The sequence below is a fragment of the Cibotium barometz genome, chromosome 4 (assembly GCF_041138505.1).
Source record: "Cibotium barometz isolate CiBa-2024 chromosome 4, ASM4113850v1, whole genome shotgun sequence".
Classification (NCBI taxonomy): domain Eukaryota; kingdom Viridiplantae; phylum Streptophyta; class Polypodiopsida; order Cyatheales; family Cibotiaceae; genus Cibotium; species Cibotium barometz.
In genome coordinates this window covers 15359785-15372714 of record NC_141049.1, presented here as the reverse complement: position 1 = coordinate 15372714, position 12930 = coordinate 15359785, and the positions used below count along the sequence as shown (strand labels likewise).

The window sequence follows — 12930 nt, the reverse complement described above, 5'->3', positions numbered from 1 at the left end:
AAGTGGGAATTGCCATAAATACTCCATTACACCATTATGGGCGCCCGTCCAAGTTGTAGCTTTGGACACCATTGCTTCATATCTTGAATGTATGACCCTTTGGTGTATCTACCATGACTCCTTGATGTAAGATAATGGCAGTAGTTCTTGTTAACCCTAGGAATGGGTTAACATGAGGGATTAGTGGTCTCTGGCTTTGCAACAACAAGATCCATGCTTCTACAATTATGTAGATATGTTGAACCATGGTCAGCACATTATCTTCCACGCTCGTGATGGCATAGAGAGTATCTAAATCCATCATCTCCAAGCTTGGACAAGGTCATTGTAGGTGGTACAGGGTTTCCCTCTACATCCCTTGCTGATGTGGCGGGTGAATATCAACACCAATGATGGTGTCCCAAAGTTCATAGGAGGAAAGAATAGCCTCAATCTTGAACTTTGAGAGGATAATTTGTGTTGTTAAGCTTTCCATGAGTAGTGAATGGCGGCGGGCGAGGTCTTGCACAAGATGCCATTTCTCTAAGGGACTGCTCTAGACAACAATTAGAAAACAGGTTTTATACTTATCCAGAGCTTTGATACCATGTAACGGAATACAACATGCGGTGTATACAAGAGAATACTCACAAGAAGTAGAATCTTTCACAGGACAAAACTTTGAAAGTCAAATTGCATAATAACAAAGATAGAGAAGAATATTATATTACTAAAGGGAGCTTTGATTGTTGATCTGGAACTGCTAAGATAGACATTGTATGTGAGTAGAAACTAGGCAATAAACTCGCAATCATGACTGATGAACTGTGTGAAGAAGGGACTAGCCTTGTAGCTATATAGTCCTGTATATGCGGGATGGCCTTGACGTGATCACTATTTGCAGTGTAGACTCAATCCGTAAAGATGTATTAAACTTGTAAAGTAGTTCTACCTGATCATAATTCTACCCTAACGTGATCAAGTAGGTCTACAATCATAGTCGTTGCCACCATCTGTAGTGTAGACTCAATCCATAAAGATGTATTAAACCTGTATAGCAATTCTACCTACCTCCCACGTCCATCTGAGCTCATCTTAGGCCCGATTTGGGCCCCGTAATGTTAGGACAAGAGTAAAGTCTACCTACTCCATGTATGGACATTTATGACATAATGGTCCAATGTAGAATGTAGCCTATTTAGCAGTGTGAATCTAATCCAAGCCATCTTTATAGGTCACCTTCCCATGTGAATACATGGATGCAAGCACCCAGGTTGCTCAACCATGGCTACTCCTCATAATGGGGGCCGTACAAACATGAGCTAGCCTAGACTGGTGCCTAGGTTGGTGCCTGGATAATACAATATGAGGGTGGAGCATTGATATATCCACAACAATATATTCCAACACTGTCTTACAAAAGTTAAGTGCTCGTTCATACGGGTAAGATGGCAAAGCGCCTTCTTGTAGTAGGTCAAGCATGTGAAACCATGTATACCACTATGTCAAAGAACCATGCGCAAATCTCTTTGCTTCATGTGTTCAGTTTTGGTTATTTTGAACCATGTGCCCAATAATGTTAGTGGTCATTTTTTATCCCATCAATGTCACTCGCAATAATGACATCACATGTCTCATCACTTCTGGAATGGGCATTTGATATGTTTCACCCTTGGCAAATCCTAAGAATCTCTCTCTCTCTCTCTCTCTCTCTCTCTCTCTCTCTCTCTCTCTCTCTCACACACACACACACACACACACACACACATAAATACACACAACCAACCAATGAGGGAAGCAATGACAACCTATGTCAAGTGAATAGGTGGTGACTCAATACCTCGCAAAGAAATGAAAATGGAAACCTATATCGAGTGAGTAGGTGGTGACTCAATACCTCATAAGAAATGAAAATGACTATAAAGATCTTGAAAAGAGTGATGACCTTGATGGATTGGACAAATTTTTAGTCCAATAAATAAGAAAAAGGTGATGATTTACTATGTATAAACTTGTGATAAAATGTGTGATAGAGTTATGTCTCAATCCATAGAAAATTTTGGTTAGGCTTGATAATATATGCTAACTATGACACTACTTTTGGTTGGGCTTGATGACAATGTGCTAACTATAACACAAATGTGTTAGAAGACTCCATAAGTAGATCCTTTCCAGAGCTATGTGATATGGTCAAGGAAAAAAAAATAGTTTCTTTTTTGTCTAAAATGACCCTCAATGAAGAAAAACTAAGGCCACCTTAGCTTGCTACCACCTCTCTTCATGGAGAATATTACTTGCTAGTCAGAAACAAAGATTTTATTGCAATTCAATTTTAATTTGCCCTGCACATATGTAGTTTCTTTTGATTTATGTACATTAATTTCTCCAAAGATTGTACTAGCACATACATTAAGCCTTATCATGGTATTCCTCCTTACATTGTCAATGAAGACCAACTAGAAACAATTGATGGAGATGAAAGCCTTGAACTTGAATAAATAGCTTTTTCATAAGGAACAAACTCATACAAGTATCTTCTAAGATGTAAGAATGAATTATCAATTGATGCTTGAAGATTCTTCAAAGATCACTCCTGCCTTCTTCACACTTTTGTAGAAGGCCTTTGGCTTATTCAAAAAACGTAAAAAGAGGGAGAAAATAATGCAAACCATGTCTTTTCTTGTTTATTAGTTTTGGAATGAAATTATGTTTTCAATATTTAATGATGTCATTCTCACGGTATTGGTTTAACTCATGGCCCCTCCCCCTCACTCCACAAAAGGAGCGAAAAAAATATACGTTCCTCGTCGAAAATAAAGAAAGTATTGTTTTAACTCATGCCTACTTTGATTTGGCTAACCATAAAACATAAAAGTAAAAAATCATTTAAAGTGTAGTTAAGCAAGCCCCATGTCTTGGTGGACATTATTCCATTAGTTGTATAAAATTGGCAAACACATGCTCTTGCGAGTCTTTTATATGGCCATAGAAGGATCCAAGCATTCCCAATCAAACCTCGAGAGCAAGATGTGCTCATTGGTGCACCACCAATATAGCTTCTCACACGTCGTCTACAAGTTACAACATAGCATTCCATGAGATGCCCCATTCTTGGGAGGGTTGTTTAAGGGTCATGTTTGTCAAAATAGTAATTTATTTACGGGAACCATGAGTAATCCTTATTGCGAACATACCTCAATATTGGTATTTTATGTGCATGCTTATATGTACACATACACCCATAAATATACATAAAAACCAAGGGAATTACCAAAATATAAAGATCTTTACTTCCTAGATTATTCATCGTTGCTCCTGATGTAGACATGACTATGGGAGTGATTTCCATCCTAGGGATGAGTTCTTTATTGAGGCCTCTTTCAAGGTTCCACAATAGGAACCATAATCATCCCTTCATGTTATATGTGTGTGTTTGTGTGTGTATGTGTGCGTGTGTGTGTGTGTGTGTATATAACACACATGGGTGTGTGTAGCTGCATATATGTACATATATACATATCTATATGTATATATATATATATATATATATATATATATATATATATATATATATATATGTATGTATATGTATGTATGTACATATATATGGGTGGGCACATATGCATGTATGTTTATTGAACCAAATCTATTCAACCAAAATTCTTTACATAAAATCCTCTCTACAAATAGATTATTGAATTTCAAGGATACTAAGTTTCATCCCCAACCTTTCAAAAGAGAATGTTCATTTTAGCTCGCTCTCTCTCTCTCTCTCTCTCTCTCTCTCTCTCTCTCTTACACACACATGCTCATGAACGTGCACGTGCACATGCACACATGCACACACTCACACTTTTTTTATATGTAAAACCGCACACGCACACACACAAAAACACAAAGTATCACACTCAATAAAGAGCTTAAAATAATCTCTTAAATTGAAAACCCGTTTTTCAAGCCCTCCCTTTTTATGGAAAGAAGCCATATTGAGCCCCTCATATGCTCAAAGCATCTAATAAAAAGGATTTGAGAGAGAGAGAGAGAGAGAGAGAGAGAGAGAGAGTATCCGAGCAAGGGAAGACTCTATTTCCTTGACTTTCTCGATTAGTTTTCTGTGTATGGGAGTCGAGGGTTCTCTGTCGGCTGTCCCCCAAAACAAGATGTAATTATCTCTGTCTTGTTTTTCCGTCTTAATATTATAAAAGGCTCACTATTTCTGTCATACCTTGCCTAAAGCAGGGTGTTTTTCCTTGGGTAAATTGATGTGTTGCTAGGGGTGGAGCTCCCACAAATCAAACCTGGGAGAGCATTTCTATGATGTTGGTGCCTTGGTCCTCCAGACCGTTGAGTTTCTGTGCATCCATGCTTAGACTTGGAGTCTCTTATCATACTTATATGCAGGTATCCTCTGAATGTAAGAATGACCTATCAATCGATGCTTGAAGTTTCTTCAAAGATCAGTCTTGCCTTCTTCACACATTTGTAGAAGCCCTTTAGCTAATTCGAAAAACATAAAAAGAGGGGGGAAACAATGCAAAGCATGTCTTTTCTTGTTTATTAGTTTGGAACGAAAGTATGTTTATTTAATGGTATCATTCACATGACGAAGTATTGGTTTAACTGATGGGGTGGGAAAAATAGTCAAGTGGATAAGGCAACCAACTTTTTCTTCCAAGACATGGGCTTGGTTCTTGCCAACCCCTCCCCCCCCACTCCACAAAAGAAGTGAAAAAAAAGTGTGGGTGTTCCTCTTGGCAAATAAAGAAAGCATTGTTTTAACGCATGCCTACTTATAATTTGGCTAACCATAAAAGTTAATCATCATTTGAAGTGTAGCTAAGCAAGCCCCATGGCTTGGTGGACATTATTTCATTAGTTGTATAAAATTGGCTAACACATGCCCTTGGGAGTCTTTTATATGGGATGCAAGTATATTCCCACTCAAACCTCAAAAGCAAGATGTGTTCCTTGGTGCATCACCAATACAGCTTCTCACACATCATCTACAAGTTACAAGGGAGCATTCCATGAGATGCCCCATTCTTGGGAGGGTTTTTTGAGGGTCATGTTTGTCAAAATAGGAGTTTATTTATGGGAACCATGTGCAATCCTTCTTGCTACCATACCTCAATCTTGGCATTTTATGTGCATGCTTATATGTACACATACATACATAAACAGCCATAAATATACATAAAAACGAAGGGAATTACCAAAATATAAAGGTCTTTACTACCTAGGATATTCCCCCCTTGTTTATGGAAAGAAGCCATATTGAGCCCCTCACATGCTCAAAGCATCTGATAATAGAGAGAGAGAGAGAGAGAAAGAGAGAGAGAGAATATACATTTACAAAAACGTATATATAGAAAGTACAAACGCTTCTCATTGCAGCGCCATGGTGTTACATTGATTCAACAATTGAAGACCTTCTCAGCAACACACACACTTTCACTAATTAGTGGAATGCAGCTTTGACAGTAAGTACAAGGATCCAGACGAGAGCAAGATGGATGCTGAGAAGCTTAAAAGCTCCACTCCTGAATGTATAGGAACCTTCTTGCTTTTCTCAAACATCCCCACCAGCAATATCATGACAATCACATGTCCAAGCTTGGTCTTCAATTCATCCAAAGAACGGATCTCTAACCACTTTGGGCGCTCCTGTGATTTGCTCCAAGTTAGGGGGAAAAAATGGCCATTTGATATGATGGGTCTTGCTATGAACTACATACAACAAAGAATGCTGCAGGTTACCCTCAGACGGAAAAGCCCAAATAGATTCGAGCCGCAGACAGTCGTTCTTGGGCCGCTCGAGAAGCAATCACCCCCTGGCACATCCAAGCTGCTTACAAAAAGCTCGTACAGTCCCATTCCGAAGATGAGCATTACAGTTCCCATGAGGTATACATCTGAGGAAGAAAACATGACCCATCAGCATTGAATGAAACACATGCCTGAGCAGCCTTTCTAACAGCTCCTCAATCTCGTGTAGCATAGAGATGCACTCACCTACTGCTTCCACAAGCAGCAAAATCACCTTCCCTGTGCCAATGCCATGCCAGCATGCATCAAAATACTCCAAAAAAGACCACACCACGAAGGAACACCCCTGAAACCACCATAATCAAGGAGCATGAATCAATTAGTCTGCTTCAATGATGAACAGTGCATGCTCTAACATTAATCATGCTGTCTTCTATGTAATCAAATCTCTAGTTCATGTTGTATATTTATCCTTCGTTACAGACACTCTTGAGCTACCAAGCATATTTTGTGATGCAACAAGATAAATTCCTTAAAACTTTGAAACCTGAAGTCTACGAGACACGCCTGTTACAAACCATGATGGTTTGAGCCCCCGTGTACGCACACATGATGTTTTGAGCGCCCGTGTACACACAGGCACCCACACATGCAATGCACACACATAAGTAATGTATGTTTGACAATATACATGTAACATACTACTAAGCAGTGGAGGACTCATCATTGCTTCCAATGATGCTATGCAAGGAGATTCAAGAAGTGAAGACGCATGCATCCGCCCGAAGAGACTCCATGCTTGTATCAAGACTTGGGCCTCCACAAGGTAGAATAAATATGTCATGTGCATCACGCACTTGGATGCCACGTGAACATACTGTATCGGACAAGTGCAAGACCTAAGGCCGGACACACCGCGCATTTCCATTGTGAGCCCTAGTCTAGGCTGGTGTACTGCCAGCGGTAGTCAGACATTTGTGCCAGTCTCGCACAAGTCAAGTCATGCTAGTGCACAAGATGTAACCCTCTTGCAAGAAATAATGATGTACAAGGCTGGCCAGATACTTATTAGACTCGGATGCCTGGACAGCCAGTCCGATGTCAAAAGTCAAGGTTTAGACATCGGTTGCATGTGAAGCCACAAGGGAATGGTATATTAGCAACAACTAGGGGATGAGGGCATAGCCATAGGGCTGGCCTTGCCTGGGGCTGTGGAAAGCCAATGGGCAGCCTTATAAGGGTGGGTGTAGCCAATTGGCTCAAGGAAGTGGCATGGAAGCCACATATACCTTATCTATCGGGTACCCCCTCCATCCATGAACTGGTCAGCCTCTAGCACCCCCTTGGAGGTGCCCTTCTGCTGTGTTGTCTTGCTGCCTGAATAGGCTGCGTTTTTTCTGAATCTGGCCATCTGGCTGCCTCTTATGCTGTCAGATCTGGCCTTTTAGTGCCCACCACTGGACCCCCCTTATGCACCTTCTTCCACCCCCGTCTGGCTGCATTTGAAGCACCAACAGGCCCCCTTGCTTGCTTGCTCTATCCAACCTTTACTAGGTGCATTTGGCCGTCTTTCTTGTCCTTTGGCTAAGCGGCCATTGCACACACAAGAGCTATCTAGTACAGAATTTACAAAATGCAAACTTGAGTGAAAACGCAGATGATGATGGGGTTCTTCACGATGCGTATCAATGCCATTAAAATTTGCAGCCTTTCTACCATTAAAACCTAATACTAGTGTAGCATGGGTGCTTGCACAAACGTGTTTATGAATTGATTGATTGTGATTAGTGCCTAGTCGACTTAAACCCATGCACAAACTGTTTCTTCTTCATACATAGTAGAGAAAGAGGACCTATCTATCATGTATTACTAACATGAAATATATACAATGCTGAATAGAGATACTCACTGGTAGAATTACTCCTGAGTTCTCAATGACTCAATGATGACTGACTGATCAATGAATGAATAGGGTTGTGGCCTAGACTCCTATGTATAGTGTCTAATTATGATGAGTTGACTACCAACTCTACCAATCCTAATAATATTGTCTATCTAAGTGTGTTCACACAATAACCCAATAACTTTGTCCATGCTACCCTACTCATTGGTGGGCGCCTGGACAATATGGAACAATAACCTTTACAAACACATGAATCCAACCACGTACTAGACCTTAGAAGTGGCCAATAGATAGAAGCATGTCCACATCACCCTCGAGAGAGTGTACTAGACCTTTGAAGTGGCCAATAGATAGAAGCATGTCCACATCACACTCGAGAGAGTGTGCACGTAAAAACAACGACCAAATTTGTGTCCACGATATCCTCTACCACCTCCACTATAGTATTTTGAGGATGAATGTGTTCATAACCGGTTCTACCATAGGAACCCTTATCCTCTAATTCACACATATCCGACTAATCCCCCTTTCCTGCTTGCATCCATACTAATACTATCCGTTTTTCAAAGAATCGTTACAAGTTTGCTAAAAAAAAAGAAGGCTCGCCCAATGGGCTGGTTGGCTGCCAGCAACCATTACCTTAGGTTCTCCCGAGGTGTGGCCCCCCGAGGGATCCGCCACTCTTGCTCATCGAGCGCCTACTGTTCCTGGACCTGCTGGAGATATCTGCTTGTTGGGTTCTGATCCAAAGGAGAGGCTAGGGGAGGAGGCTGCTCGTGACAAGAAGGCTGTTGCGAGTTCCAAGGCACCCACAACCCGGGCTCGTGTGACTATCCCTCACTGGAGTACCACTGAGGGCAAGCTTTCGCCAAGTCGCCCACTTACCGGCAGCTTTGTAACGGCATAGATAGTTCAGCTCCCATGGAGTCCTCGAGCAAAGGAGAATACCACCGACCAAGCTGCCTGTAAGAGCAACCTAACCAAGGAGCACTAAGAACTTGAAGGCGGCCGAAAGAGGAAAAGAAGGCGGAAGCAAAGATTATTTCTTCAGTTTGGATCTAGCGAGTTTCTCAGCTTTCTTCAGATTAGTAACAGAGAGCATCAAGCCTGCGCTGGGAATTGAGAACAAAATCTCTCCCAAGCTATTGCAAATCACCAACAATTACACCTCCCGATGCAAGCATTGGCTCTGACACCAACCCAAACAACCTAGCCTTGGGAGGAAGAGCGCATAATCACTTTCAGTAGACGTTAATTACTCTCTCTCTCTCTCTCTCTCATGTTATCTGAACATACAATTTACTCATGTTTCACATGTACCACCTTTTTTGGTCTCATAGATCCTTCAGGTCTTCGAAGATGTTAACATCTTTCTTTCTCTCGCAACTGTGTATTTCTAGCCGAGGAATGGCAAGTATGTTATTGCTCAAAAGACCAGGCGTATACTAGACTACAGTTGGCTGCTTAAAGCTTTTCAAAATAAGCACTTGGAAGCAGACCAAAATTTGGTTATTGAACATGTTGCCTCACAAAGAATGAGTGTTTCAAACCCCTTTCTCTCTCTCTCTCTCGCTCACCCTAGTAATAATCCACTCTTATGTGGCTCTGATACCATATTGGAAATCATAGTTACTTTTTGACGAGGATAATGCCATTTTTTAGCGTAGAATACTTGCAAAATTTTAAACTGCACGTCACAAATTACACTAAAATACAAAAAAACTTGCTATATTTCACCAAATCCCTCAAAAATCAAGATTGTCGTTGGAAATCAGGCCTCTATTAATAACCCAACTCTTGTTGACTTCATGTAATAACCCCACGTTACACCCACCACCTATCCCTTGGCCCGTCTGTGCTGGGGCTGTAACAAAGAGGGTGTGAGGGGGAAGTGTCTGTGCTGGGGCTGTAACAAAGAGGGTGTGAGGGGGAAGATTTGATTCCTTAGCTATTGGGACCCAATGCCTGCATCTGGTGTGCATGAATTGTGAAAGCTTGACATTTTAATTGATGTCTAAAAAACACAGCATAAAAAGCACGTATCAAAAGATAACTTCCATTAGGCTACTTGATATTGGTATATCAAAGCAAGTTTCGGAACTAAAATTTACAGTCATGCAGGAAAGTGAAGAGTTGCATTACAGTCTTAGTGGTGGATTTGCTTTTGGAAAAGAACATGTAAATGGATTTTTTTGTTTAAAGAGAAGCAGTCTCCCAGGGATGAAGTGCCACCCATCGGCATGCTATAGGTGGCTACTAGGCCTATGGCCATGCAGATGGTGCAACTGATAGAATGGCATATGGAAGAAGAATGTAAGGATGGTGGACAGGCCCAAAGGCCTGAACCAAAGAAGAGGCACTCCACAAGGTCCATTTTGAGTAAGAAAACTCATGCTTGAGCAAGACAGGATGGTAGAGAGGAAGGCAAGGCTGAAGAAGTGCCAGGAAAAAGACAGGAGTCAGGATCTTGTTAGAAATTTAGTGGTTTTGAGAAAGAATTCAGTATGTAACAGGGAAGGACAATGTTGTGGCAGTTGAAAAACTGATCCACTATGTATAGAGGAAGTTGAAAGTTGGAGGGCTGATCATGTATACACTGAGGAATGTTGTGGCAGGATGAATAATTAAGTGTCTGCTGGGGAAGGAATACGTTGCAGCAGTTCAGAGAGATGATCAGGTATATACTAAGGGAAGGAGTACACTGTTGCAGTTTGGAAAGATGATTATGTTCCATGAAGGGAGTATGTTGTTGGGACAATTTGAGGGATGATTATGTACCATGCTATCCTCATTTAAGGTTTTCTGCACTATTCATAAACCTTTTAGACTCCTAGAACTCTCAGCTGAACTCCTTCGCGGAGAGTTCATCCATCTTTGCTCTCACAAGTTACTGCTGCTACAGCTCATCCTTAAATCTTTTCAATTTATCTATGAATCAATCTTGAGAAAAAAAAGGATATGAAGTCTCTCCCACCCAGTTCTGCTTATGAATTGTTGCATAGGCGTGTCTCTATTCCATCAGACATTGTGTAAAAAGAGTGTGAAATCCTGCCTCAATAAACAATGGTCACATCTATGAAATTCAAAGTATGCTAGGCAATGAAGCATGATGGCATACTTTTGTGTCTCAACTCCTATGTCTCATAAATAGCCCCACACAAACCTTCCTGTGAATACACTCCATCTCTCAGCCACATTGTGTAAGCGACAATACGTAAACTACCTCCCATAAATACGTGTAACACGCCAATGAGGTGATAGCTCAAGTGGTGAAGGTGTTCGCCTATGACCAAGAGGTCATGGGTTCAAAACCACCCCAGGTGCTTCTTCAGTGGCATTGCCTACGGGCGGATAATTAAGCGCTACAGGCGGGTGCCTACGGGTGGTGAAAAATCAGTAACTATAGGAGGCCCTAAGGCCAGTCGGGAAAAAAAAAATAGGTGTAACACATGGACTCCTCAGTATCCTAACGTCTGTAATAATGCCTCCAACATGATTTTGAGAAAGCCATCTGGGTACTACCTCAAAGTGGCATCTCGATGGAATCTACCCTGGTTGTAAGTACATAGAGCTACAAAAGTTATCTGTAGTAAGTATGGGAGCTGAACCCTCGGTGCTACGTAACCTCATAAACCCTGTGGCCTCTTTCTTACACCTGCAATGTGAGACTCCTCAAGTCCTCATCTTTGTAGAACCTACAGCATGTTACTGAACTCCAAAAACACAATGGATGCGTGCTACAAATGTCCATGTGGTTTGTTTTAGCCCATTGATTGTACTCTTGGATTCTCTTCTCCAGTAGATTTATTACTCTCATGACCCAAAGAGCAAGATTCTTGTGACAATTACATCATAGTATGCACCATCTTGGCAGCTTTTTTGCCCCAAAAGTTTCCATACTTCTCATCGTTTCAGGATGTGCAGAAGTTTGATGAAAAAGTGGTCGGGAGCATTGCATGATCAAAAGGGCAAGAGCTTGATGCAAAAAGAAAAGCAGCTTCAGCTCACCTTCAAGAAGCAAAGGACGGAGCCAGCAAGGGAGCCCCCTATGGCCATCAAGGTGAGGAATCTGCAATTGAAGATGGCCTGCACGGGGTAAATAACAAGGCATGTCTGAGCAACTCCCCAACCAGAGTACTATATAGCTACTCTAATTTGATTTTCTGATGTAATCAAAGCGAAGATGGGTAGAACTTACCTGCTCAATGAGCTCCTCGATACGCTGCACCGTCCACCTGGGGCGGGCGGATGTGGCGGAAGCTGGAGAGGGGCTGAATGTTGCCTGGCGGTAGCCATTATTGTTGCCAGGCTGAGAGGTGGAGGAAGGCAAGGTGTCTTCATAAACGGATGATGCGATGGTGATCATCTTCAAGCGGCCAGCCATGGCATGGAACTTCCGGAGCCTTCTTGCTGCAAAGGGATGCCAACAAGGGCTCTGTTGGTGGTGACCTAGGAAACCCATCTTCAGGGAACGGATCATGGGCTGGTGTTGCAAGCACTCGAGAGTATGAACGTCTCGTGGAAGCAAACCACTGCCTGAACCAAGCATTGCCATTCCACCTGCTATGGGACTGCTCTTCTCTCTACTCTGAGAATCTCCTGTGAGGAAATGCACCACTACTCATTTGAGGACATGGCTCCACGAGTAGATTATACTTCACAAAGCATGCTTCTGGCCTGAAACCAGCCACGTTTACAGCAGTGATATTCCTACATAATGCACATTGCACAGGTGGTCCCTACAATCAAGTCTGCTGTATTGTGTATGTGGTATCCCTTCTCTTTCAATGTACACATATCCTATGGGTATGTACCTTCTCTTTTAATCCTATGGGTATGTTCCTTCTGTTTTAATCCTATGGGTATGTTCCTTCTGTTTTAATGTACAATTATCCTATGGGTATGTACCTTGTCTTTTAATGTAGCATTCCATGAGTTGTGTCCTTTTGTTAGACATCTCTACTAATTTGCTAATGCTTGAATGTATGTATGCACGTGTGTATGAATGTGAATCTGAACGTGTGTATAAATGTGAATGTGTGTTGCACTCTCATGGCCAAGTGTATGCAAGTGTGTATGTATGTGAATGTGTGTTGCATGCTCATGGGGCAAGTCCACCACAAGTTAAAAAATACGAGGTTTAGATAAAGGACCTCCTTATGTTGAATAGAAACAATAATGAAGACACTAGCCTCATGGGCTTTAGCTCTATGGTAGAACCCACACCTCTCGAAGTAGAGATTGCGGGATTCAATCTACTCGAGTGGCATGTATTTAAAAAC

At 41.7% G+C, this 12930-nt stretch overlaps 1 protein-coding gene across 1 annotated transcript; it reads right to left on the bottom strand.

The window, feature by feature from the left end:
- Positions 1 to 5327: 5327 nt before the first annotated feature.
- Positions 5328 to 12322, bottom strand: LOC147638953 (uncharacterized). Its single transcript, XM_086785912.1, has 5 exons — positions 11847 to 12322; positions 11657 to 11734; positions 5992 to 6091; positions 5737 to 5891; positions 5328 to 5643 (listed from the first exon to the last, which is right to left on the bottom strand). Exons 1-5 carry the CDS (start codon positions 12201 to 12203, stop codon positions 5434 to 5436), a joined length of 900 nt encoding a protein of 299 aa, XP_086642038.1. The 5' UTR covers positions 12204 to 12322; the 3' UTR covers positions 5328 to 5433.
- Positions 12323 to 12930: the final 608 nt, after the last annotated feature.